This window comes from Pagrus pagrus, assembly GCF_965226575.1.
Source record: "Pagrus pagrus genome assembly, chromosome: 13".
NCBI classification, from domain to species: Eukaryota; Metazoa; Chordata; class Actinopteri; order Spariformes; family Sparidae; genus Pagrus; species Pagrus pagrus.
In genome coordinates, this window is record NC_140197.1 from 17,276,126 (window position 1) to 17,303,495 (window position 27,370).

The 27,370-nt window shown below is 41.7% G+C and overlaps 2 protein-coding genes across 3 annotated transcripts in view; both read right to left on the reverse strand.

Annotated features, from left to right (window-relative positions):
- Window positions 1-27,370, reverse strand: part of LOC311268082 (cytoplasmic phosphatidylinositol transfer protein 1-like) — a 47,718-nt gene that overhangs the window by 3,162 nt on the left and 17,186 nt on the right. Inside the window, exons 2-6 of one of the 2 annotated variants that reach the window (XM_084371455.1) lie at window positions 13,700-13,848; window positions 8,813-8,901; window positions 6,595-6,602; window positions 2,948-3,019; window positions 1,439-1,534 (exon numbers count right to left, since the gene is read on the reverse strand). In XM_084371455.1, the coding sequence (XP_084227581.1) occupies window positions 1,439-1,534; window positions 2,948-3,019; window positions 6,595-6,602; window positions 8,813-8,901; window positions 13,700-13,848 (414 nt within the window). The remainder of the gene's footprint in view (window positions 1-1,438; window positions 1,535-2,947; window positions 3,020-6,594; window positions 6,603-8,812; window positions 8,902-13,699; window positions 13,849-27,370) is intronic. The other variant, XM_084371456.1, reaches the window with a different exon arrangement.
- On the reverse strand, window positions 25,386-27,173 carry LOC311268084 (rano class II histocompatibility antigen, A beta chain-like). Its single transcript, XM_084371459.1, has 5 exons — window positions 27,094-27,173; window positions 26,723-26,989; window positions 26,152-26,430; window positions 25,933-26,067; window positions 25,386-25,822 (listed from the first exon to the last, which is right to left on the reverse strand). Exons 1-5 carry the CDS (start codon window positions 27,137-27,139, stop codon window positions 25,773-25,775), a joined length of 777 nt encoding a protein of 258 aa, XP_084227585.1. The 5' UTR covers window positions 27,140-27,173; the 3' UTR covers window positions 25,386-25,772.

The following is a 27,370-nucleotide window of genomic DNA, read 5'->3' on the forward strand; positions in this document are numbered from 1 at the left end:
ATTACGTCTGTAGATTAAAAAATAAGACCAAGATGCACAGCGGTTTGGAGAAATGCATACCAGTGAGGTTGCAGTTTACATCCACGTCCGTCCAGATTGAAGAAATGTAACAAAAGGAATTGAGTGTAGTTTAAGTTTAAGCTCACTGGCAGCTGGCTGTAGCCTCAAATTTTGTGTACAGACACGAGAGCAATATCGATCTACTCATCTAACTTTTGGTAATAAAAAAAAAATGCAGATTTTTCTCTAAAGAAGAGAGTCAGATCCAGACCTTCTGGAGGAATAAACACCCCGAGTCACATCAGATTCTGACAGTAGGGAGGAGAGCTCTGAAACTACTTTTTAACTGTCGGGATTAAAAAGTGGATTTATCAACCTGACTGCAGCAGTGATCCGTGGAGGTGACCTCCATTGTGGGTTTTTATGTACTGCTGACTGGATCTGGAGGGCTAATGTTACTTTACTACACAAGAAGAGAGGGTAAAAAGAAGACAGCGAACCTGGTGAGTCTCTGGTGAGTGCTGAGTGTAGTGATTGACCCAAGTCATAGACACAGATACACACCTTATGAGACACTTAACTGCCTTTTGTGTTTGAAAGGTGCTATTAAGTTGACATTTATTATTATTTTTTCTATTATTATCATCATTATTATCATACAACGAGCCTGGAAATTGTATGGAGCAAGTATGTCTGCGATCATTATCTTTTCTTAAGTTTCAAGTACGTACAGCAAAAGCACAACACATGCTATAAATGCAGTGATGCCGTCGAGGTGTCTGTAGATGCTGGTAACTGGTTCATTCATGCGTGTCACTGGTCTCAGTGGTTTAGTATCAGGTGAGACTCTGGTGCATCCAAAACCCATCTGTCTTTAAAATCCAATGATATTTATGTCGGCAATGTGACATCCACTTTTAGCCCTGCACAGCATCTCTGTGCTATTTTTAGACCTGAGCGGATAAAAGCAGAAGACCGTAAAGCCCGTTGGGAGGTGTGTATATGTGTGTGTGCGTGAGAGTGTGTACGTGCGGGTGTCAATAATAAAACACCACTGCAGTGACACCATGACCCCTCCGACTATTAATAGCTCAGCTTTTTATCACCGTCGCACCCTGATAGACGGGTGTGCACACACATGCATACAAATGTCAAATCACCACAGCTAATGTCCATCACCTCCCCCATGCACAAACATGCATTTCCATCACTCTGAGGAGGCAGATGGCCAGCCGGTGGTCAAAAATGAGCCGGCGCTGCTCGAGAAAGATAACACACTATTCTGTTAATCTGCTCACACGCGTCTATGTCCATCTCCATAGGCTCTCCTCTATTCTTCTCTTTTCATCCCTCTCCCCACCTTCCTCTTATCTCTGACATTCACACACACGCAAACATAAACAGCGTGTCCCGAGGTCAGCGACTTGACTCCCATCACCTCTGACTCCTTGTAGTGACGCTCAGGGATCTCATCATAGGCGATGTCCACAAACCAAACCTCTGTTTCTTCTTCTCTGGGCTCGCTGCCAAAGATCTGAGGAACAGGAAACAGTTCAATGTGTGAGGAGGACAGTTAATCAATGATGCGCTGACAAATGCTGTGGGATGATGCGCTGTCATTTCCCCCGTCACTGGGTACGACACTTTCTGACAATAAGACAATATCCTCTTAGTCGTACGGAGCTTCTCTCCTTCCCTCTGGCTTTACAGAAGGTGACAAAACCCTAAACAAACTGCAGGGATTAATGTGACTCACACAGTCAGTGACACACCGTGTGGTCAGTGATGTCTTCCTGTGTCTGACTCACACAGGAACAGGAAAGCGGTTTCAGTTAGTTATATGCTCCATTCAGAACAATTTCACCCCTCCTGCGTCAGTTACATCCTTCAAACTTTTACGCAGCGCAACGTAGGAAAGGCAAAGAGAGGAATGAAAAGGTTAATAGAAGAGATGAGGAAGAGAGAAGAAAGACTGTGTGTACGGTGAAGGCGGTGGGGTAAAGTGTGTGTTTGAGGACAGAACGGTCCGTTTCAGATGTGAAATTATGATCGTCTGTGACCGTCTGCAACTCTCATGAGCCACCAGTAAGTGGTGCTGCAGCTTTTGGTTTTCACCTACAGTATTGATCGAGGCAGTATTGTGTAACCTTCAGTCTTACCCATACTGCCACTATTTTTCAAGTTGTACTGGAGGAAAGGTGGAGAGCAATCACTTTAAACTGTAAAGAACGACTCAACAAAAACAAGTGTAGCTTGTCATGTTGCTGTAGGAGAAAGTCAACATTGACTCTTTTCATGTACAGAGTTTGTTCCTCATCTTTTGTCTTTATTATTACATGAATTATTAAAGGTTCTATATTTGAGATTTTAAACATAACTTAGCAACAAACAACTATTTGCTGTATTCAGATATAGTGGAGTAATGGCATCCTGAACAGAGAATAAAGTCACACTTACAGTGTGTGTTGTTACCCAAGCTTCTCTGTTCTTTGTTTTGGTAGGCGGGCTGGCTGCGTGTGCATGTTAGTGCATGTGAGTTGGGTTTTACAAGCTGTTAAAGGGCTCCAACTTGCCCTTCAAGATAGCAATACAGGTAATTTATCCAAGGCAAAAATACCAATATTACAGAAGGACTCACTCACTCTGTCTGAAAAAATTGAGGACATAGTTTAATGAGTGCTAATCCATGTCCTTCGTCTAATAAAAAGACTGATTTATGAGCAAAATCTCACAATTCAGAGATGGCACAATGATGCAATAACCCTCGGACAAAGAGAATTCATCGGGTCTTATTTCGAGGCGTGAGAAGTGAGAAGAATAAGGGAAGAAAAAAAAGAAATAGACAAACGTGCAGTGCTTAAAAAACAGGCCAAATGCTGGAGAGTCACGTTAAGAGCCCCTCTTTTCCTGTCAGATCTACCCACACGACACCCTGAGCTCTACTCACATTATCGTTGCTCCCTTTGTTGTCCTCGTATTTGGTCTCTATGTGGATGGAAAACTTGGGCAGGAAGGAGCACTGGAGGGGGTCGACAAGAGAAGACGGTGAGAAATCGATCCGCACGGTGTCAACTTTGTCAGATGATGACACAGCTATGGTTAAAGAAGGTAAAAGATTTCTGTCAACTGATCCACAGGATGAGATGTGAGACCAACTGTGTGTCTCTACATCTGGGTTTTATTGCCCAAACCAGATGAGCAATAACGATTATTCTCTCACTGTGTAGATTTACAACTGCAGCGCACACGCTCTCTTTCTACATCACCACACACACACACACACGCGCGTACTTTATTGCATTTAGCCACGGTGACTTTTGTTCATCGGCTCTCAAACACAACAGTTTGATTTAATTAAAGCTTAACACCACCAATCATTATACAACCAAAGAGTGGAATACTGGTTACATAAGCTGTTGATGTACAAGCCGGTGTGTCTGAATGTGTGTGTGTTTATGTGTGGCACAGTGGAACAGAGACAACACAATGGATGACAGAGGGGCTGTAGGGCTTGATGCTGGGATTTCATGGTGGATACATGCTGAATCCATTGGTGTGTGTGTGAAGACAGAAAGAAAAGGAGACAGAAGGATTGTATTGTACTGTAATTATAGTGCAGTAACTCAGTGCTGCCTGTCAGTCTTACTGACCTTGTGAGTCTTTGAGTGAGACATCAGGAAAAGTGGCATGTGAAGAGAGTGAGCACATGAACCTCCATCCAGAGAAGATAATGTCAGTCACTTTTACTTGACATTATCATTGACTGTTTGTCATTCATTTCCTTATTCCTTATTGTTCAGGGACTTTAATATATATAAACTCATCCAAAATAAAAGTACAAATCTTAAAGTTCTCATACTATACTCTGTTTTAGGTTCATAATTTTATTTTTTAGATGTCTACCAGAAAATTTAGGCTTAACAGGCTTAAGTGTTCAAAAGCACATTATTTTTCACATACTGTCTATTGCTGAGCATATCATAGGACCTTTAAATTCCTTTATTCTGTTATCATTTTTACCTCAGCTTTCCTTACAAAAGTTGAAGGATGAAATACCAACTGTAAATCTCATTCGGGCACTACTACCCACGAAGTGTCTAAAGCCACACTCGTGTCTCTGTGATGCTGGATTTACACACAGCCTTGCTGTGAGTCAAAAACTGAAGTCGGCATGCTGACATGTTCACAGTGCCAAAGCTAACCAGCTGATGTTAAAGCTGCCGTAAACATTGCTGTCGTTTGAGCTAGCTTCCTCTCCGTTTTGCAATCAGCAGTCCCCTCCCTCCTCTCTACGTCACCACACGAATGCGCAGTGGTAATCGCCAGACATAGCAGCAAACAGGAGGATCCTGCTCTTTATTGAGTTGTCTGTCCGGACATATAAAGCTATTTAACACTCATTTTAATAAAAATAAAGCACAACAGCTTTAAGCAGCTGGTTGTAAATCACTGTATTAGACCAATCAAAATTTTGACCCAATGATGGAGCTCATACGATCGCTAAAGTGATTTAAATTCACCCTGAGGGGGTGAATTATGAATGGGTTTACCAAACTTCACGGCAATCTGTCCAAAAGTTATTTCACAAAAAGTCAAAAAACGTCGGCCTGCTGTTGGGGAGTTTGCAGAGGAAAATCTATTCAGTAGTAAGCTGTGCTAATAGACTGATAAAAATCAGAGCATGACATGACTTTGCAGCATGACTACCTCTTAGAATAACAAAGTGACTGTCATCGCCACTGCCAATCATTATCCTCGTCTTTTGCATCATCATCACCACCCACCTTGGGCTAATCATAACAAATTGCTCGAAAGCTGAATCAGTCCCACGAGGCTGCGTGACTACACAAGCACCATCCGCACAGACTATAAATATTTGTTTAACCTACAAGTGGATCTCTGTCTCGTCAGAGGCTCTTATCAAAATCCCCATGATTGCTAATTTGAGATGCTGTTGGCGGCTTTGTACAGCTACAGCATTTTTCCAAGAAAGGGAGACTCATTTTCAGAGTGAAGTCAGAAAAAGTTACTTTCACATCACTTGGTATGACCTCAAACATCCAGATGCTCCATGTATCCGTGTGGTTTCAAGGGAAAAGATCAGCCGGCTGCTGATTTTATTGGTGCTTCATTGATGTTTCCTTGCTGCTTTAGACATAAGGTGGGCAGGCTAATGTTCCTCTAGTGTCCCAGAGCCAATCATTAGTGCTTTTTCTCGGTGACAGTCAATTAAATAGTTATTTCTGTTGAGAGCTGTGGGGTTTCTTAATGGTTTTAAAGGGGAAATTTGCTTGATTACTTGGTATTGACAGGAGGATTGGTGCAGCGGGGCTGCAGGTGTTGCATCAGACAACTGGTGAAGAAAAGATCTGGCCTGAAGGTGAAGCTCTTGGAAGTCGATTTTGCATTTCCAGCTTCAACTATGGTCAGGAGCTCAATTTAATTTCAGATGCATGCAGCTGAAATGAGATTCTCTTGGGGACAAGGTGCGTAGCTCAGATATCTTGAAGGAGCTTAGTGTAGAACGGGTGCTCCTTTGCTTGAAAAGAGTCAGCTGATCAGCATTCTGATCAGGATTCATTCTCGGCACCTCCTTGAGGAATTATTCCAGGCATATCCAACCGGGAGGCGACCCCATGGCTGACATTACATATACCACTTGGCCTGGGAAGACCTTAAGATTCGAAGAACATCGAGGTTATATTCCTTCGCCGGCTGCCACCATGACTGACTAGCTGATACTGATTACTGGCCGTGGTTTCTGTTTTTTGTTGACTGAACATATCCGTATGTACGACACAAAATGCAAAATTCAGAGGAAAAAATTAAACATTCTGTTGGGAATTAATGGATGGGGATTTAAATGTCACTGTGTGGAAAATGTTCAAATCTGAGACAAGATGTTGTTTCTGTTGAATTAGACTTCATGGACTGTGAGCACAATCTGATGAATGAAGGTCAGAACAAGATTTGCATAATATCACCAACATGTCTCTCTCACACACACAAACACACACATATTAGGGGTGGAAATCTAATGAAACAATATTTTGACAATGATGATGGTGCAAACATTCTGTTACAAGACAAACATACAAGACAGTTGTGTCACAATATTAAATAAAAAAATCTAAAATGGCAGTCATCAGTTATATATTGATATTCTGATACTACTATTCATGCAATAATGTGTTTAATGAGACTTAAATCTAATATTTATTTTATGAAACTGCCAGAGAGCCAAACAGTTCTAAGAAAGTTAAATTAATCAAAAGAAGGAAACAGCTAATGGCTTGTGTATTGCAAGAGATTGGTTCATGACACACTGATGCACAACTAATACAGATGCAGATGTTCACAGTGTGACAGATGGTGCAGCAGGACATTGGTATGTCACAGTTCAAGTGACCCTGAATCCCTGCTGGAGACAGGGTTCACCATCCTGTGGTAGCAGCTTTCAGGAAGTGTGTATCTACTCTCACCTTAACCTCTACCACGAAGATACACATGTCAGCTTTTGGATCAAGTGTTTCTTTGTATGTGTGATTTTGTGTGAAACACGTCCATGGATGCACACATACTGAAACTACTCACCGTGTACTCTAACCATATTCCCAGCAGAGGCCATCAGTACAACGGACAGAAATAGGAGATGTGAGATGGGGGGAGGACAGGCAGAAGACAACAAGGGAATGAAACAGAGAGACAAGAAGAGAATTGAGAAGAAAAAACAATTTAGTTCAAAATGGAGACAGGACCATTAAGCTTCAGCAATAGCACTTCAATCTCACAGAAAGCACATGGGAGGAGACTATTCTGTTATGACACATTCTTATTGTTTGCATCTGTGTGACAGTGATTGTTTTTCATGCGCATGGTCCCACTGAGGGAATGTTTGGTCACAAGTGTTTGTCATATGCACGCATGCTATGTGATATCGGCAGACTTTTTTTTACTACTGTGCAGTCGAGAAAGTCACTCTGTGGTTAACCAATAAATGGTGAAACCGATTAATGGTTAACCATTGACTTCCCTATTTCATGTTATTGTAACAAAACCTAGTATGAAATAAAGACACAACCAACCACAGCTAATTCCCATTTCAGCACAGCATCCATGCAGGAGATGCTTTTCAATTTCATGCCATATATTTTCTGTAAAAGGGCGTGAAGTGAGTTTTTCAGCCAGACACAGAGAGGCTCCAGCCAGGGTCCTCAATCCCAAAGGGGAATTCTTGTCTTCACAGAGGTGGAAGGTTCATGACCACCAGCCACACGATCAGATGTCCTTCTTGTACACAATGAATCCTGGATGCCCGGCCATAATAAGGGACTTTTGTTTTGGTTGCATTAGTGCATTCTGGATATACGACTGTTGTGCTGAGCGACAGGTCGGTAAAGAGAACTGTCTGAACAGTTTGGAAAAGGGAACTTAGTTCAGAGAAGTGTGTGCTACCAATTGTAAAAAGTCATGAAGCAGTTCTGCTTTTGCTGAAACTTTGTCACACTTGCAAAAGTTTCTGACAGACTGTATGATGGCACTCTAGATGAAACAGCAATCTCTCTACACAACATAGTTAGGATGACTGAAGAAAAACAAAACAGCTGTCTGACACATTCACAAACAGCGACAGCATGTTTGTGTCAAGTTTGTTGTGGAACCTTCAATCCTTAAGGATATTTCATCCTGGCAGTGCCAGATGATGAAAACACCACTTAAAGTGTCAGGTGTATTCAGTGTGCCATAATAACACATGAAGAGCTGCAGATAACAGGTTCAGTCAATTCTTATGTAACACATCACCCAGACTTTTCACGCTGTGAGTGGTGTTGCATAACACGAGTGGTACGCTTAATAAGAAACTGTTATGCACAGGGTTCTGTTCATACTTAAGTTGCCGCTGTAGTAACTGTGAGAATCACAGCGTTCGTTTTAAAGGAGACATATGATGCTCATTTTCAGGTTCATAGATTTATTTTGGATTACTACTTGAATAGGTTTACATGCTTTAATGCTCAAAAACACAACAGTTTTCTCACACTGTCCGGTGCAGCAGCATTGTATTCCCCCTCTGTCTGAAACGCCCCTGTCACTTTAAGGCCCCCCCTCCCAAATACCCAGTTTCCTCTGATTGGTCGGCTCATACATGCCTGACCCAGCACCGCTAACAACTACTGTGAAGCTGTCCTAAATCAAATGATCAAACTAGCTGTTAGGCATAACTTATGCAAATGTGTGACATGGTGATGTAGTGTGATGTCATAAAGTCACAGAATTAAAGGCAGGGCTACTGACGTGGCGTTTCAGGAGCAGTGTTTTCCTGTGGGAGAGAGGAGCTTCTGTTGGTGTGACTTTTTTAACATTCTGGATCTTTTACATGTACAAGAACCTACAGTATATAAATCACTGACAGAAAGGAAAAAAAAGAAAACGCATAATAGGTCTCCTTTAAATGTTCCAACAGCGATAGTGATGCAAGTTATCTTCCAGTAAAACCTGCCTGTCCCTCTGTCCCTCCCTCCCCTCTGCTCGTTATTGACTTTTTTTGACAGAATATTGCTTCCATGTGCGGTTGCCCTCCAAATGATCCAACGTAATTGCAGGTGAACAGAGCAATGTTTGTAGAAGGCTGCAGAAAATGGGAGTCTGAAGCCATGCTATTACAGAGGGGGATCCTTATCTAAAGAGACAGTGGTGTTCTACCTTGTGAAACCAGTGTTAATTTTTGTTACATAATATAATGTTTTGTAAGTAATTAAAGGGGGCCAAGTGAAAACACGTACATGAACACTTTGAGTAATTAAAGCATTACCTGTGATAGTGTACGGGTAATAGTTCCAAGCCTTCTCTGTGACGTAGAAAATTTTAGGGACCACTGCTCTGGCCCAACTGGGCAGCTTGCTGAAACACAGAGAGAGTGGATTGATTTGTAAAGTGAAAGAGAAGAAGCACAAAGACAGGCAGAAAAGTTAGAGGACAGATGGGACAAATAGCTGATGTACAGTCAAAGTAATCCCCAACTTTTTTTTCTGACCACCCACAAAAGGCAATGACAAGCATCCAACTGCGTGGAGCCATAATGGAGGCCATGCAAGGCAGCCATGATGGCCCCTATGGAAGTTGATTACACTGATTACACCCTGCACCCTGCAGTGGATCTAGCACCGTGATAGATGCAGAGAGGGACACAGAGGGTGGAAAATACAGAGAACCGGTTATTACTCGGCACAAATGGATTCTAAATTCTGGCAGTTGCAGCCAAGAGGCCGAGCACCTTATTGGGCGTCCAATCAAAATGTAAATGATTACTGAGGAAAGGGAACAACTGGGGCCAAAGCTTTGTTAGCTGGAGGGAAAATTGCCAAGCCACAGATCTGAGAAATACACATTATTACGAGGCGGAAAACTCAGATTTTCCGTTGAAACTTTGATAATTTTAGCAATAGAACAACAAGTCCAGATGATTGGAAACAGAGAGAATAAGTTAGTGGAGACTAATCTTTGATCCAGACATCTGCAAACTGATTATCAGCTGACCGGGCACGGTAAATAGCACAGTAATTGGACACAAAGCCATCATTATGTTGCAGCAAATTTCACTTTCAGGATAATTCTCTTTTAAACCAGCCATTGATTAATTTCACTGGCATATTATCACCCTCTTCCCTTCTTATTCTGCGTCTGCCAGCTGTAATTGAATATGGAGATTACACTGAGAGTCAGTACGGACCACTGGGACCTGAGACGGACGCTCCCCTCTGGTCTCTCTCCAGTAGACTGTCAAACAGCCAGGGGAGAGTCCACACACAGCCGACTGGTCACATGTCCTCACACTGCCTTAAATACAGACTGCAGCTATAACATGGCAACAGGTGGTTTGTGGGTGGAGAGGCAGGCGGTCCGACAGCGACTGCTTAAATTATCTGTCACTTAAACTGACCTCATCTGCCCACACACACACACACACACACACACACACACACACACACACACACACACACACACAGGCACTAAACTATCCGCTCCTCTGAGTTTGTCAATGACACTTCACATTTCCCAAAGGTCCACTTTTACTTGTCACTTCTGGCCTCACCCTCTCTGCCTCTCACTTTCTCCATGTGGCTCTCTCTTCGTCTCATTGTCTTGCTTTTGGGAATGAGCGCCCCAGTTATCTTTGACAGTCGTTGATTGTATCTTATCAGTCATCTTATCACACCAGAAGAGGACGTGTAAATTAAATTCTGCAGAAATACTGTGAAACAAATGGGCATAACCGCTCTTCAGTTTGAGTTTAAGAAGAGATTGAAGAAGGAGTAATAGATTTAGAAAACCTAGTTTCAGCAGGTGAATCATTTCAGGGGCCTCATTTATACGTCAGATTTAATTTTTTATCTTAAGTATAACTTGGGCAGAAAACCATGTGTTATTTATGAAACCTTACTTTGATGTGGAAATGATCTCATCGCTAAGCTGGGGGTGCCAAACCATGAAATGTGATCACATCATGAAAAACAGTTTATAATTCTGGATTAAAGAGCATTTCTAGTTAAAAAAAATAAAAAGCATAAACATTATAATTATTGAAACTATTTTCTTCTTTTTTTTCACTTGAAATATCTGATTTGCTAAATTTAACCCTACAGTGGACAAACTTTGGCCGAGACTTGATGCAAGTGATTTTCTTGCTGGTTATGTAGGGGGTATGAGATGCATATGTGTCAAAGTCTGTGATGAGCTTCATAAACAATGTGCTGCAGCGTGTTTGGATTTGCAAACTAATATTTAGTCCACTGAACATGTGCGCCTTCTCTTTTATCACGATGATCTCTGAGGCCCCAGAGTTTGGAGGCCCAGACTGCAAAAGGCAGATCATTCTTAGTTGCCAGTCGGATTCAGAAAGCCACTATCAGCTTAATCCCACTGAGCAAAAGCATATCCAAAAGACGTCTTTCCAACGTCTTTGACAACATTGAAAAGACGTCCAGTGGAGAGCCGGAATGAAAGTTTTTGTGATATCTTTTTTAGACGTCTTTTCAATGTTCACTAGTGACATCCTTAAAGAGTTCAAAGGTTTTACTAAATGTAATTTTAGACATCTTTTCAACTTCAGTGACAGACGTTTAAAGAACTTCTTGTGGTTCAGAAATAAAGTGTTTATGACGGGCAAGTTTTTCTCCATGCAGCTATGCAGTACAGGGTGGATTTGAACCTCGCACCTCAACCTCATTAGTCTGCAGGAGGCATGCACTTTACCAGGAGGGCTATTCATCATCTTTATTAAACACCATGTTTTGTCATTCAGTCGTGGAACATAAACCCTAGCCGATGAAGCTTGGATCACAAAAAAACATGGTTTTCAATGTCTGAAATTACTCAATACTAAGTTAGCATCTAAAATGGCCGAATAGATTTAAAGACCTATTTTATGCCATACTTTCTTTTTTTGATTTTACACTTTGTCCCCCTTCATTACTAATCTGCTGTCATTGCAGTGAGACCCATTTGGTCTCTTGGGTTGTTTTCCTGTAAACATAAGAGCCTCATCACCGCTGTTTGTTGTCAGTTTTTTATCCGACAGCACGATGGTCCCGAAAAGTCCTGGAAACAACGCAGTGAGTTCAGTCAGTTTGAAGTCTGTGTTGCCCTGCAGGACTGAACTGTGCAGTGAAACCCTCCGTTCATTGAGGCCTTCATACCCACGTGTCCTGCCTTGGTTCAGCTGTCCATGTCAGCATGTTCTCTAGAGAGACTCTGAATCCATAGCAGCTCAAGTGCACCGCAGCTGACCCTGTGTGCCGATCTGTCCATGGAAATCAATAGTTTCAAATTACATTACTTTGATAAGAGTTGGTTGAATTGATGGATTTGTGCTCCTGGTGTGGATTTATTGAACGCATTGACCGGGCGATGATATGCCTGCAGTATATGACTGGCCATGAGCTAACTGAATTATTGCTGTGGAAGTAAGCCATGCACTGACTAATGCACATAAAACAGCTGAGATAAAGAAAAGTAAATTGAAAAGAGAACCACAATTAATTGAAAAAAGAACCAGTAAATCATTTGAAGTCTGTATGGCCATGAAGTCTGCAGATGGTGGAGTGCATTCGGTTTTACATGGTGCTGTTGGACTGTGACAGATTGTCCAGGTTTACCTAATAAAGTGGCCACTGAGTGTGCGAAATATCAACAATAAATCCCTGATGTTAACTTACAGACTCTTCTTTAAAATCCATATTTCAACCATCCTCAAAGCTTTAAAAATCTTCTCCAGCTCATCTGTTCTGTTTGTCTATCTCGGTCTTCGCAATCGTTACACATTTAATAAGGAAATCAATAAGCTGCTGAACCAGGCTTTCACCTGGCTTCACCTCATCACTGTTCTCAATGAAAAGGTCGAGTGTCCGTCATATCTTTGTACAAATGTGCACAGCATTTTGTTTCGGCTGCACGATGAAATGTTGCAGGTGTGTGTTGCATTCAGAGTGCATTCACAAATGAGGCTGAGGAGACGACACTTCAGACTGCACACTGCTGCTAATTCAATTGAAATCTACATAGAAGAGAACACACACAAGAGAAAATCATGAACTCAATTTCATACTCAAGGCCAGTCTGAGCTGAGTAATAGGCTTGGGGAGATGAAAACAGACACCTAACTATATTTTTACTGAAACCTGAACCTTTACCTGAAACACAAACCCTGATGATATCTGAAATCTGCATTTGTTATAATCAGCATGACCTATACATAATCAGCTATTTATATAAATAAGACAGCTTATAGATGACGACATGAACGCATCATTTGACACCTAAACCTATGTCTAATCTTTGTTTAACCACCGAGGATTGCAGGAACAATGAGTGTCAGTGACAGCTATGCAGCAAATCACATCATCTTTTCTTTGTTGGATCTCTCCTTGAAGCTTTGTAGTCAGCAGCCTGATGGGCAGTGACTCGTGACAGCAGACTGCTGAGGATTATTAGAGTGAGATGAAATATGAGAATAAAATACAGTCTTCAGCTTTGATGTTTCTTTGAAGCTGGCCAATAAACAGACAGTTTTCTCCTTTTGGGATTGGAGAATTATACAAAACACACATTTATACCTAATGTAAATAATCAGTGTTGGGAAGTAACCACTTTCATGTAACTATAGCATGCTACATAATTACGTTTTATTAAAGGAGACATATTATGCTCATTTCAGGTTCATAGCTTTATTTTGCATTACTATTAGAACGGGTTTAAATGCTTTAGTGCTCAAAAAACACATTAGTTTTCTCATACTCTTCCCCCACGCTCTGTTTTGGCTCCTGTCTCTTTAAGCTCCCCCTCCTAAATACCCATTCTCCTCTGATTGGTCAGCTCACACACGCCCGAGCCAGCACCGCAACACAGCAGGAGGTCCAATAATATTATATTATAATATTATTATAATTATAAGCCAAACTTGCTGCTAGGTTTTAATTATGCAAATGTGAGACATGGTGACGTAGTGTGATGTCACAAAGTCACAGAATTAAAGGCAGGACCACTGATGAGGCGTTTAGGGAGCAGTGTTTTCTGTGAAACATCAATCACAAAGGGATAAAATATAAGTAACTTTACTTTGATAAACTAATTAAAATAGTTCCATTACTTATTACGTTTTTATCTACTTCATTAAACTGAACATATGTAACAAGGCACTCACTTGTTGAGGTAGATTCGTTTCTCTGTGAACTGGCCTGATCCGTGCTCGGGGTCCTCATACGGCTCGTTCTGGACCACCTCCACCCCTTCCCCACGTTCACTCTGCTCATGACTGTGTTTACTGATCATATACAGCTGGCCAATCCGGTACTGAAAGACAGGAGACAAACAAACACGCAAAAGATCCTGGTATTAGATCAATTGTCCTTTTCCAAACAAGGGTGACATTTGGGGGTAGACATTTTAACATTGTTAGGGTACAGTTACACGCTTGCTGTTGACTCAACAGCAGCCATAAAAATAAACACAGAGAGGAAAATACCAGGATTACCACTCTCGCTGCATGACACCTGGGAGGCTGTGGGATTAGGAGCTGTCTGCAGCATAGTGACAAAGACCTCATATAAGGTCACGACCAGGCAGCACAACAATAGTAACAGCAGCACCAGTAGCCAGTTGAGTGAGCCCATCCCACGGCCCCTTGTGACACATCAGTCAGCACGCACATCTTTCACTAACTGTCACTGACTGACCCACTTGGCCCAATGACAATGTCACTTTTGGTGGCCCTGACAGGCTGGACTAGGGCGTCACTTGGAAACTATTTTCCATACATTCGGAAAACGGCAAGCGCTGGAGGGAGGACAGAGATTTCCGACTGCTTGTAGGCCTATTTCCGGGCCTGAGGAAATCGATCCGGCCCCGACGGTGACTTATGCCGCTCCGCTGGAATGCCAAGAGTTCATGTAGGACTCAACTGCCACACACACAAACAGAGCTCCAACCAAGGATAGCTGTGTTAAGCTAACGGAAAAAATGGACGAGGACTTCCTAGGAACTTGACTTGTGACTCACAAAAAGCAAGGAATGGGGAGAACAGAAATGTGATAGCGACTAGTGCGGACCAGTAAACAAGCTCAGGGTGTAAGTTCTTCTATTGCAATGTTAAATTTCTCCATCTGCCCACCATGACAGGAGACCAAGAGGCTGAGGTAGAGTATTCCCAGCCTGAATGTGGACAGCGGTGTGTTTCTGACTGAACAGCTGTTGGAGTCTGGCATACTTTTTCCACTCACAGTGTAGGCACAATAGATGAGGAACCTGTATTCAAGCTGCACACAAACACACCTGACAGGCATACAAAGCACACGGGCAGAATGAATGATTTGTAGTAGACAGGACAGGAAGTGGGACAAAATAATATTTTTGAAAAGCGGCTTCATCTCATCAGTGATTCTGTATAACTGGTGAATCAATTAATTACCTGAATGTGAAAGGTGTCACTCATACTATATAGAAGTTCTCCTCTTCTTTGCAACACATTTCAACATCATTCGACACAATGTTTTGGTGTTATGGCTCTCAGCTTTACCAGTCTCACTGGTGTTATTTCAGACACATCTGGCAACTTTGTTTAAACCCTCTGAACTCCAAACAGTTTCCTGGTGTTTTTTGCTCCTGTCACATTTGTCACTGTTGACTGTCTTTTCAGAGTAATATATAAGTCCTACACCTCTAAGGAAACACTACAATCATGGCTAGAAGAGGGGGATAACGCTCCTCTAGCCAACTTTCTTTTGCACAGTATAACACAGCCATGATGCCATGCCTTTTAAAGTTGGCTGCAGGTTTTAGGGACTTTTAGGATTCATAATTCAGGCTCATTACTATATTATTGCCCAGTACATTATCATACTATGTCAACGCTGACAAAAAATCCCTCCACAGACAGTCAGACATATCACAACCAGCCGAAGAACTCAAGACTGATTTTTGTGGTAGTTCACACAACAAACGATGTCTCCGAGATCAAATTTTGCCGTGATCACACTCAGACACACATAGAGACATGATGAAAACATCACTGGCTGATGCTGAAAAACCACTGACTTGGTGAGGAGGGAACTAGAAGTATATAAATGTTAACTCATTTCTGGATTTTAGGACTTGTTTGTGCAGCACTCTATATGTTAATGTTGTGTTTACAGCTTGTTGTGCACCCAAGGGGCCAAAAAAATGTATTAATGCAGATTTAAACAATTAGAAAAACTGCTCTAGGCCTACAGATGGGTCATGTTGGGTTCAATGACAGCATAATCAGTATCATCTGTGTAAAACTGCGCCAATATATAATATGTATGTAAGGAGACATACAAGGAAAAAATACTAAACACATTGTTGTCACTGTTTGCAAAAGTGAATTATGTATTTTTCAAGGTGAAGTAACTGCTGTGATGAGTTGACATTATCTCATACACTCCTTGTGATGAGCCAAAACATCACAGTATTATTTTGATGAATATTTCAGAGGGTCTGTATGAAATGTGTCATCAGGGGAACAGAGATGATGAGAGAGATTGAGAGTGGGGGAGAACATGACATCCAGACAGCTAAAAGAGGGATCAATAATTACATTTCCAGAGATTCCTGTTTGGGCAAAACAAAGATGAAGAGCATACATAAATCTCCATGCGAGATGAAAAGCATCGAGGCAGCAGAGTACCCACTCGAGAGGACCCCTGAGAGCCACTCTGATCACACTGATGGCTGGAAACATTAATGTATTAGCATTAAGCACCATCTTGCCCGTTTCCCTCGGCTCATTCAGAGTTCAGACATATTGTGTAAACATGCCAGCTGTTGTGATGTTCTGCCTGCCTGCCTGCCATTGTATTCCTGTCTGATGTCTGCCTCAGAGATGATGAATGAGAGGCTGTTTTTATTGAAATCTTTGCTCTAATGATTCGGAGGGAAAAGTGGCCTTTGCTCAAATTAAAGCGGCCATGAATAATCTCTTATTATCTCTCTTTCTCTCTAAGGACAAACAAGGCATTTAGCGGGAAGGAGAAAAGATGCTGTATCACAAGCACAGGGGTAGTTTTTTCCTCCGCTTCGTCCTCTTTATACAACTCAGCGCATTGTGAGCAGATAACTTGAAAATGACTAATGGCGGAGCATCATTACACATGAAGCTACTCTTAGTGCCAGTTATCACAGGGCTTTGAGAGCTAAAAGACCGCTTTGAATGGGGAGACTGGCAGGGCGAGCTGACCCAAGAAAAATAATGACACCTAAAAAACACCTTGAGTTTGCTCTCTTTACTTCCTTCCTTACTGTTTTCACATCACAAATGCTACAGTATTATTATGCACTAAAAGCTGCAGGTGGAGGTGGAGGACAGTAGCCTATTTCAGGTTTTTTAAAAAAAGAAAAAAACAATAGAAATCTAAAATAATAATTGGACATTTTGGGAAATGCGCTCATTTGCTTTCGGGCGAAGAAATTCGATGCGAGGATTGATACCACTCTCGTATCTGTCAAATAGGAAGCAACAGCCTCAAACACTGGAAACAGGTTAGAGCTATCTATTAAATCTCATCCTATTCAAAAACGACAATTCGCCATTACAGCTCCAAGCAAAGATTTAGTCCAGCAGATAACACTGTCAAATGGCGAAGTGACATTTTAATACTGTAGTTTCTGTATGGATTAAACAAAGGAGATATAACATTTCATCTGGGGGCTTTAGAGGTGTCAGATAGGCAGCTGTTTCTGTTCCTCTTGTTTCCTTATATTCCTTTTACATACGTACAGAATACAGTGTATTCTACTATTGGATGGACAGTTATATTAATTGCGTTAAGGTGGACCCAAATGCAGGAGACGGCAGGCAAGAAGATGAATTGGTGAAGTTGAGTCAAGTACGGCAATACGAGGAACAGGCAGACACAAGAGCAGGACGAGGGAGACACAACAAATAACTCAACAAAGACTGGGCTTCAATACAAACTCAACTAATGAGGGGATGAAGTGCAGGTGGAGAAAGGCGGAGAAACACAGGTGGGGTAATGAGTGGAGGAATCAAGAGAGCAGGGAAGGAGCTGATAGCGCGCAACTTAGTAATTCTGTATGGTTGTGTTCCAATACTCATACTAACGTACACTTCATTATGCTTTCTTGGCTATTCTGACCCACGAGCCTTAGATACGTCAAATCGACTGAGTTGCTGAGAGGGCGCAGATAGATGACAGCTCATTGACAGGAGCTGCATCGACGGAGTAGTATATCCCAGCACGCAACAATGGGCGGCTGCAGCACTTACTGCGAGTGAAAATCATACAATTTGGAAGGCAGCATAGGTAACAAAAGCTCACAAAGGAATTGATGTCTGAGGTAACGAAGAGTACAAACATGTATTATAATTAAATTATTCAAACAAGCCCCCTGAAGCCTGGAGAAGCATAACTCCACTCCACTCCACTCCACTACACGCATTAAGTGAATAACTGTGCAATTCCTAAAATGATAACAACGTTTGGTTTTACAAGCAGATACACATAATACAAATGTCACAACATCAGTTCAACAAGGCAATGGCAGCAATTACATTAAAATGTAGTCCCCCACAAATACGAATTAATCACTCACATCCTCATCTTCATAGTTTGAGTGCGATTTCCCCAAGAAATGCACAAAAAATCCCCCGAAACAACACTGACAACAATAACGACAAAGTACTTTACAGAAACATGCGAGTCACCACAACTTAATATACATATAAAATGTAAAATACAATTTTAAGATGAGAGCCTTAAGCCTTTGTGATCAAACTCTGTGTCTCTTTCTGCCTTTCTGGCTCTCTGTTCTCACACAACAGCAGGTGGCAACGAGCTGTGGTCATTGTGCTGCAGCCAAGGAGTGTGTTAGTGTGAGTGTAAGATAAGAATCCTGACAGAGCCACACACACACACACACACACACACACACATATAAGACAATACTGGGCAAATGCGAACATGTAATTAAAATTCTGCCTCAGACAGAGTAATTACTGCTGTGAGCGCTCTGTATTCTGGACTAAATGACTGTGCTCCTGTTGAGATAAATGGCTCCCGTGTTTATGTGCATTTCAGGACTGTGAGTGTGTGAATGACAGAGAGGGAGAGAGATCTGTTTGTGTGTGTATCTGCGTTGGCGGACCACACTTAACACACAACGAGGATCAATAAAATATCACATTATTGTCGCAATCATTGTCTCAGTTCATTTGGCGATCATTACGTGGTTATTTATACTACTTAGCAGTGATTTGATGGTTATTTCTTACCATACTTTGTTATATGTTTGTGAAATGCATCCATATTGTTATATCTCATCTACCCATATGGTGGATGAAATATTTCAACATTAGAGGGCGAACACAGATATAAACACCCAGCCTCTCACAGCAGATGCACACAAACTGTGGCCAAAATAACGTTTTCAGGGACATTCATATACGCTGGCAAAGACGGAGCTTAATTCGTTAAACCATATGCCACCAAACCTTGGCCTGCAAATACATCCAATTAAAGAATGAATTACACTGTAGCAGCAGACAAATCTTTCAAAAAACATTCACAATTTGAGCTCTGTCGTTTACACTCAGCGATCACATCTTGTTTTCTTCTAATGCTGCTGTATCGTAGGCAGCTGGACTTTTTTCAGTCTCTCGAAGACGTTTCACCTCTTCAGTTCGAACTAACTGTAGGGGAGTTAGCAGGCTTTTAATCTCTCCGTGGGTGTGTCCTTACAGAGTCGTTAAGGACACGTGTGAGCTCAGATCAGATATCAGATTTGACCGGTGATTTTATACATGCTGTTTTTATGTCCCGGTAACCATTGACAGTGAAGTAATGGCTTTCTCCCCATACATTTAGATAGGGGCCTGGTAATGTTAGCCCCGAAACAACTGCCCAGGGGCGTTGCCAAGATGGCTGCTGAGTGGCAAGACTTGCCTAAAAACATGTTGATTATAATCACCTAATCTCATACTGGGTGAGGACATCCGTTGATATATTGCATATGGATCTAAAGACAGCATGCATGTCTATAAATACGGTTGCAAGAAGCAGACTCAAAATCTTCCATCAGATGAAGAAAAAAAACACACACATACAGCGACGCTGCATTGTGCCTTCAGGCATTCTGAGAGAGCAACTTCCATCTACTTTTTCATCTCACAGACTTAATGAAACCCACCAGCATCATGGTAAACAGAGAACAGCTAAATATCAAACATACAGATCACAGAACCCCATTAAAAATACAACTAGGAGGCCTGGTGGTGGGCACAGAGGTGCAGGAGCTCATACACTGATATAAATTACACTGTGCTGCAGGGCTGAGCTGTGTCAGGGGTGTTGATGACCCACAGGATCTCCGCCATAAAAGGAATATGTGAACACTCAGAGTTTGGTTGACTTTGCGGCGGGCGAAGTGAAAGAAAGGGTAGAGCCGGTGATGTTAAAAAAGGAGTGATAAGAGACGGAGCGGTGTGTGCACCAGATATGACAGATCTTAAAGAGAGGCAATCTGTGTTATAGGAAACACAGACAGAAGACGCAGAAAATGTCACGGCTGAAATTATATTGAAAGCTCTCTGGCAATTTATAAGAGTGGTAAGAAATAGACAATATCAGCGCAATGAAATCAAATCATAGACCGCTTTTATTGGATAGATCATCAGAGCTGATGGCTCAGCCAGCCATAAAAACCTGAAATAGGAGACTCAGACTCTACTACTAGTCTACGCTCAGTCCTTTTCCCTATCCTAACAGTATTTCTCATGAGGTTACCTCACGTTGCAAAAAATCCTTCAGTCTCCAGCTCCGACAATTTTTTCACAAGGACTGAACTACAACACGCACATCACACACTGCTGTTTCAGCAGAAACGCTGTTGAGAACACACCGTATGACTGACTACAACTGCTCCATTTCAAGCCGATTCAGCACAATTTGAAGGAGGGTGTTAACTCCCTGTAATGGTTTGATAGGTTCACGTGCCACAGCAGTGTTGGTCACATCGGCAGCTGGCTCGGGGGAAGCATGTTGTGGTAACGCAACACCAGTAGACAATTGCTTTTCCTAATTTCATAGCCTCAGTCAAAGAGTCCAGCAGCATGGATGAAAAAAGAACATGGACGTAGTAGACCACACACTAGCCTTCTATACTGTAGTTTATATAAACCTTTATTATAGGGTCATGTTGTGAACACCAACCTGACTTTTCTGGGGTGCTGCCACTCAAAATGGCTCAGAACCCCTGCATTAGACAACCCGAATACCTTTCCTGACATGTCACACACTGTGTAGCTATCACTTGGTTGATGCACAGCCACAGTATTATAGATCTGTCCATATTACTTTTATATAAACAGGTTTTGAAATAAGATTTCTGCCTCGCCTCAGTTCAGTGGAGGGGAATGGAATATAATTTGCATTGCTCAAATGAACATCACTGGGTGAAATTCACCTGCACTTTAGTAATGGAAATAAATAAAACATATCGTAGAGGCACTATTAGGAGTGGATTGAAGTGGAAATGACACCAGCCCTGATACGGACGGAGAGGTCACCTTAAAGACACCTGCCAGGAGGGGCGTAACTTATTCATCCTGATCGCTGCAGGTGGGGGAGGGCGCTCTCCTGTTGTGCATCCCTCTCCACCCCTTTCTCGCTCACTTCCCCGCCACCCGTCTCTTCTCATCACGCATCTCCGCAGTGTCCGAGGCCACTGAACCAAAGATTGCATAACGTCAAGATCACTCACTACGGATCACTCCACTATGCATCATCTCTGCTCCCTGCCTGGCATCGCACTGGGTGGCCGACTGATGTGAAGTGTTCATATGCATGCACGTAACAGGAGGGAACAAGGGTGAGGGGAGAGGGCTGGGATTGAGGTAGGGGGAGAGCTGATGAGAGGGAATGAAGAAGGCAATAGAAGACGCTCAGGAAGCTGACAGACTGTGGAGCCATTACATAAAAGGATTTGATTGAGGGCAGCTGTCTCTCTTCTTTGCCCTCCCAACTACTCCTTTTCCTCTTCTCATTTATATTATGCATGCCACTTTCTCCTCCAGCCCCTTTTCTGCCAACATTATTTGACTTTGCATTAGTGACTCCTTTCTACTTCCTAGTTTTTCTCATTTCCTCCCCTCTCTGTCGTTGCCTCTCAACTTCATGAGCCAGCTTTGAAAGCATCATTATGTCAGACATTCGTCTGATCCTCTAGTGACTGAAAGCATCGCACACAACTCCTTCTTTCAAAACCTTTTAAAATACCTTGAATAATATGTCGCAAAAACACATTAGACCTCAACTTGTCCAGCGGTACAGCGGTATATAATCATGCTGCCTTCATGATAAATGCCTGCAAAGCGAGAAAATGACATTATTTGATCATGAACTATGTATGTGTTTACATGCAATGTCATGTCTGTTGATTTGCTTTATACTTCCATAAGTGTCAGGTGTCATATACAGTAATGGAGGAATTTGCTCTCAAGCGTAAGAAACACTCTTTGTCAAAGGAATATAATAGCTGTGCAGAGTTTTAGCCATGGCTGTAGGGATGGCAATTTATCTGTCAGGTGGTAAATCGGTCACACCATCATATTAGTAGCTAGCTGGATTGATTGCCAGGGTCCTTTTGGTAAACGTTAGGTTGTCATTTTTTGCTTTTAGTGAACGATCTCAACATGGATTTAGACAAAATGTTGTGCAGACATTTGTGGTTTTAAGACGATGCATTGTAATGACTTCCTGACCTTTCCTCTCGTGCCACTATGTGGTTCACGTTCATGATTTTCAATGAATACTATTTCACTACTAACACTTTTACTAATGTTAGGTTGGAGAAAATTACAGCTTGAGTTTACATCCAAACCTAACAGTTGGAGATGTCGCTGTTGGGGAGATTTGGATTACCAAAGAAGCTAATGAATCAACACAGTACATACAACTAGAAGGGCACTAAGTAAAGCACATGCTGTACCTCCAGCAGTCACCTTTATCTGCATCAAATTGTACTCATGCATAGCATCCCTGTGAAAATAACCAAAATGTTGAAAATCTTGCATTGTAAAAGACAGTGAGAAAAAGTTTCTGGATCTGTCCCTTCATCAAAATCCACTCCAAAAGCTCTATTCTGGACCGAGACCCATCCTCCATCAAGTCTTACAGAAATCTGTTCTGTAGTTTTTTGTGTAATCCTACAGACAAACCAACCAACCAACAAACAGACACTAGTGAAAACATAACCTCATTGGCGGAGGTAATACACTCCAATAAACTCCATATTTAACTATACAGTATATTTTTAAAGGTACATTCAGAGCAAATCCAGCGGTGCGGCGAAACACGTGTGGCATTACGGGAGTGTCACTCCATAACCATGTGTGTGTCCTGTTGTGAACCCCCCGCTGATCAGTTTGCCAAGAGGAGAAGCTGTTATGTTGTTATGCTTCTAGCATGCTGGTCCCATGGATTAATAATAATAAAATCATTTTGTGGACCCCACTGCGGCCACCACCGCCGCAGCCAATACACACTACCCTCTTTAAAGTGAAAGGGAAGACCTGCGTTTTCCCTGAATAAACCTAAAACGTTACAGTTACGGCTGAAAATGACAACAAATTAACACGTCAATATATAAACATGTTTTAATTTTGACATATCTCTGCCAAGCAAATCAACGGCCAGTTTTCCATCTCGAAGGGACTGTTGGGAACGATGATTCGTTCTATAGCGCCATCATCAGGTTTACGACTAAATACCTGAAAAATAATGACATTCCTGTCAGTCTCAGCTGTGCTTTGTGTTGAGCGCTAATTAGCTAATGTTAGCATGAATTAAATACTATACCTGCTAAACATCAGCATGTGAGCCTTCCCATTGTGAGCATGTTAGCATACTAATGATAGCATTTAGCTCAAAGCACCGCTTTGCCTAAGGACGGTCTGAAAGAGCCACTGGCACGGCTGAAGGCTTGTTTATCCTAAACTTAGATGTTCAAAAAGCATCAGTGTCTTTGGCGTTTGATGTTTAACTGCTGAAACCCCCCATGATGCTGGTTCACTTGATATACTGAGACCTTTAAGTGCAGGGACTGTTAAACTGAGGAGTAGAGCCTGTGGATCGATTTCTGTGTGATGTGAGAAAAGGATGAGATCAGAGACGCTCACTGTGAACTAGTAGGAGAGAGCAGTCAGAGAGGGACACAAGCAGAGATAAGTAAAAGTAAGTCACAACTGGAATGAATGAATGAGTGCTGCCAAAGGATCTTCGTCGGACGTTGACGCTGTTGATGGATCATATCTGTTTCCTCATACAAGTCATACGGGTGTCGTGCACACACAAACACATATTTACTAACAGAGCAATTTAACTGAGAACAAATGGAAACATGGGTTTTACTTTGCCACCCAGACTGTTTAATATCCCTTCCTGCAAGGTTGAATTTGAAGTCAGTGAAAAGCAGGAGCAGGGTTAGATCAATCAACCTCCCTGTGGACAAAAAAGAAAGAAGCGAAACCCACAGCTGGATGCTACAGCGCGCTACAGTAAATGCAGAACTGCGGATTTTCGATTGAAGTCATCTGTGTCACACACATAACATGCACGTGTGGGCACGCACACACAAACACTGCGTTACAACAGCTGTACTGATACTGCAGACACTGCAGCCGATTGCAACCTAAGAATGATTTACTCCAAACACACAACATTCTCAGTCAATTCTTCGCCTCTGCTTTCTCAAAGAAACGAAGCCTTGAGCAAGAAACAGGTGATTTTCTTTCACAGGCCTTGTTCAATATTATATTGATAAACAACCCTGCCTTCATGTTACGTAAGCTTTTTGTCCCCTCTGTTTCCACTCTGGAGTGTTTTGGTGCAACTTCAATTTCTGGTTGCTTGTGGAAACCCATCTTATTTATTATGCATAGATAGAGAAAGAGCACAGTGTACTTCTTATAGCCCTGCTGAGATACAGAGAGATGAGAAAGAGTGAGCACGAAAAGAGGAAAAGAGAGGATTGACCACAAATGTTATCAGGGTTTGATCTTGCATGAAATATCAGTCTCTCCATCTACTTCTACTTCTACTGAGGCTGTGCATTCCCCACTGTTGATAGAAAGGGCAAAGCAAATGCTGAACGTGGATCAGGAAGCGATGGCAAGAAGAGAAGCCTGTTCGGTTGGCTTGACGATGATTATCTGAGGTTTGATTAGCTCACGTGTCGGGAAATTCTGCACTTTTTCTATTAATGACAGATTTAAAAATCTAAGCCTGTTAATTTAAAAAAAGGCGATTTCTCATTTTTTTCAAAATAAATTCACATAAACACAGTGGAATAATATGACCAAACATCCTCACTTTATTGTGGCATTTTCACTCTACTATGTGTTATGCCAACAACTAAGAATGTCTGGTTGTGCAACAAGGCCTGTGACAGGTTGATTATTTCCTCATTGTTCTGTATGTTACATTTGGACTGTTGTTGTGGCCTGTTGGTGGTTTTCTTGCACTTGCGTATGTTTCAGAGGTGCTGTGGAGAAGCTGGACATGGTTTTCCGTATAAATGCCAGAGCCGCTACCTTTCACACACCTGCAGCACATTGGTGGAATTAGCGCCAGCTTAAACACTCTGGTCTCCACTCTGCTCGCTGCCAGATTATTTTGCAGCCAGACGTGGTAGAGGGTCTCTCTGTTAGCACTCGTCCCTACTAAAGCTTCTTGTGTCTTTTGTAAACGTGATAACATCAAAACTGTTATTTCTTCACATTAAGTTGACAATTTAAGTTAATTCTTTTTTTTATGTTTTCTTTAAATAAAAAAAAAACATATTGCACGTTGAAACAATTTAATGGTTTTGTCATTTATTTTCTTCAAGTGTAAATTTGATCATTGATGTATTAAATATGGCCCTTTTGAATACAGATACAGTCAAGGATACAGTTTGAATTGACAGCAATGACAACCTTCCTTTGCAGTTGTATAGAGCAGATACAAAAGATGACTAGAGCACAAACACAGCAGTACAAAATTGCATTCAGTGTAAATATGCATTTAAGTCAAGCCAGTGCACTGGTTAGTCAGTTCAGTGTGACATAAAAGGAGCCCCAACCATAACCCAATAATAACTATGATGAGAAACCGAAACTTGCAACTGTCCACAATATTACTTCAGTGTCACACTCAGGCCTCCTTGGATGTTATGTGCCAACAATACTGCGGTTGTTCAGACTGCTAGGTTGAATCGGCTCCAGGAAGTTGTTCCACAGGAATCGACACTCGTCCTGTTAAAACGAGAAAAAGAACAATTATTTATCGCAGTGACAAATGTATAACACAACTACATTTAATTACATTTATAATCAATTAACTTTAAAGTGTCTTATGTCTTCACCTTGGTATTGAGTGAAGTATGCAGCAGACTTTCTCTTGTAGTAGATGAATCCAGAGCTCACAATGACAAAACCAATCATCAGACCACACAGTCCCACAGCTATTTTAATCCGTTCTGCTGCAGGAAGGGAGGGGTCTGAAAGTGTGAGGAAAAAGATCATTTATACATCTGAAATATTCTTATTCTATGTACAGTTTGCATCACAGTGGCAACACCAACCCCAGACATGGAGCGCTGGCTTAGAGAGGGTGAGGTGTTCCACCATGCAGGTAATTTTTTCCCCTGTAGTCGGTTGGTGCTCCAGGTAGGAGTGAATCTGGTAGTACCAATCCCCGTCAGACATCGCTTCAGAAAAACTGACGGCTGACGTCACTTCCTGGCCGTTACGCAACCACGTCAGTCGTATTTGTTTTGGATAGAAGTTATAGGCGCTGCACACAAGCACAGACGGGTGCTGCAGTGAGTTCAGCTTGACGGTGGGTACAGCTGTAAGGTTACCTGGAAAAAAAGTTGAAGTTTCATATTTTCTATAAGGAAAAAAACACAAGCACAGCATTTGTGTTTCTACACAGCACATTTTTTCATCACATATCAAAAATTAGTACATTGTGAATTACTGCACATTTCCGAATCAGTTGTCCTGTGCTACAATAGTGTTAACTGGGAGTTATGTTTTATAATTCAACCTGTGTTTTTCCTGCTTCGACAAGTCCAAATATCTGTTCTTTGCATGTCCACAGCAGCGATTATGCTTTTGATTTAAAGTAATCTTGAGAAAAGATGTTCTTACCTAACTCTTGGATGTAGTCTATGTTGTCTGTGCACAGTAAGTTCTTTTCAAATGCTCTCCGTAGTGCATCAAATGGATCTGAGTTCCAACCTTTTGCCACTTCAATTGAATAGTTTGTGAAGCCTGTCCAGTTCCCTCTTGTGCTGTTGAACTCCTTCATTACCTTCTCGTTGAAACGATCTGTAAGGATATACTCTATATCTTTAAAACCTGGACCCTTGAATGTACAACATGCTGAGGTTTGTGAATAATCTTCATCTGTGAAAGCTGTCATAAAAGGGAAAAAAATGAATTAACATCAAATTAATTAATATAACACATATCACTTAAACCTCACCGATGAGTTCAAGCAGAAAAGTAAAGCAACTCACCTGGACTGACAAGAGAGAACATCAAACAAAATAGGAGAATATGCATGTTCCCTGAACTACAGGAACAAAGCTCCTCTGGTGTTCACAGATACTCGGAAATAAACGCAGGTTCACTGACATGTCAACAATATGAAAGAATGTGCCCGCCCTTTTGCTAATTTGAAACTCCCTCCTCCTTTAGTAGTTCCTTGTTTCAGGGATTGTCCAAGTGTCATCCAGAATAGAGTTAACAAACACACAAACACCACATGCGGAAAAAGAAAAGACACAAAGGAAA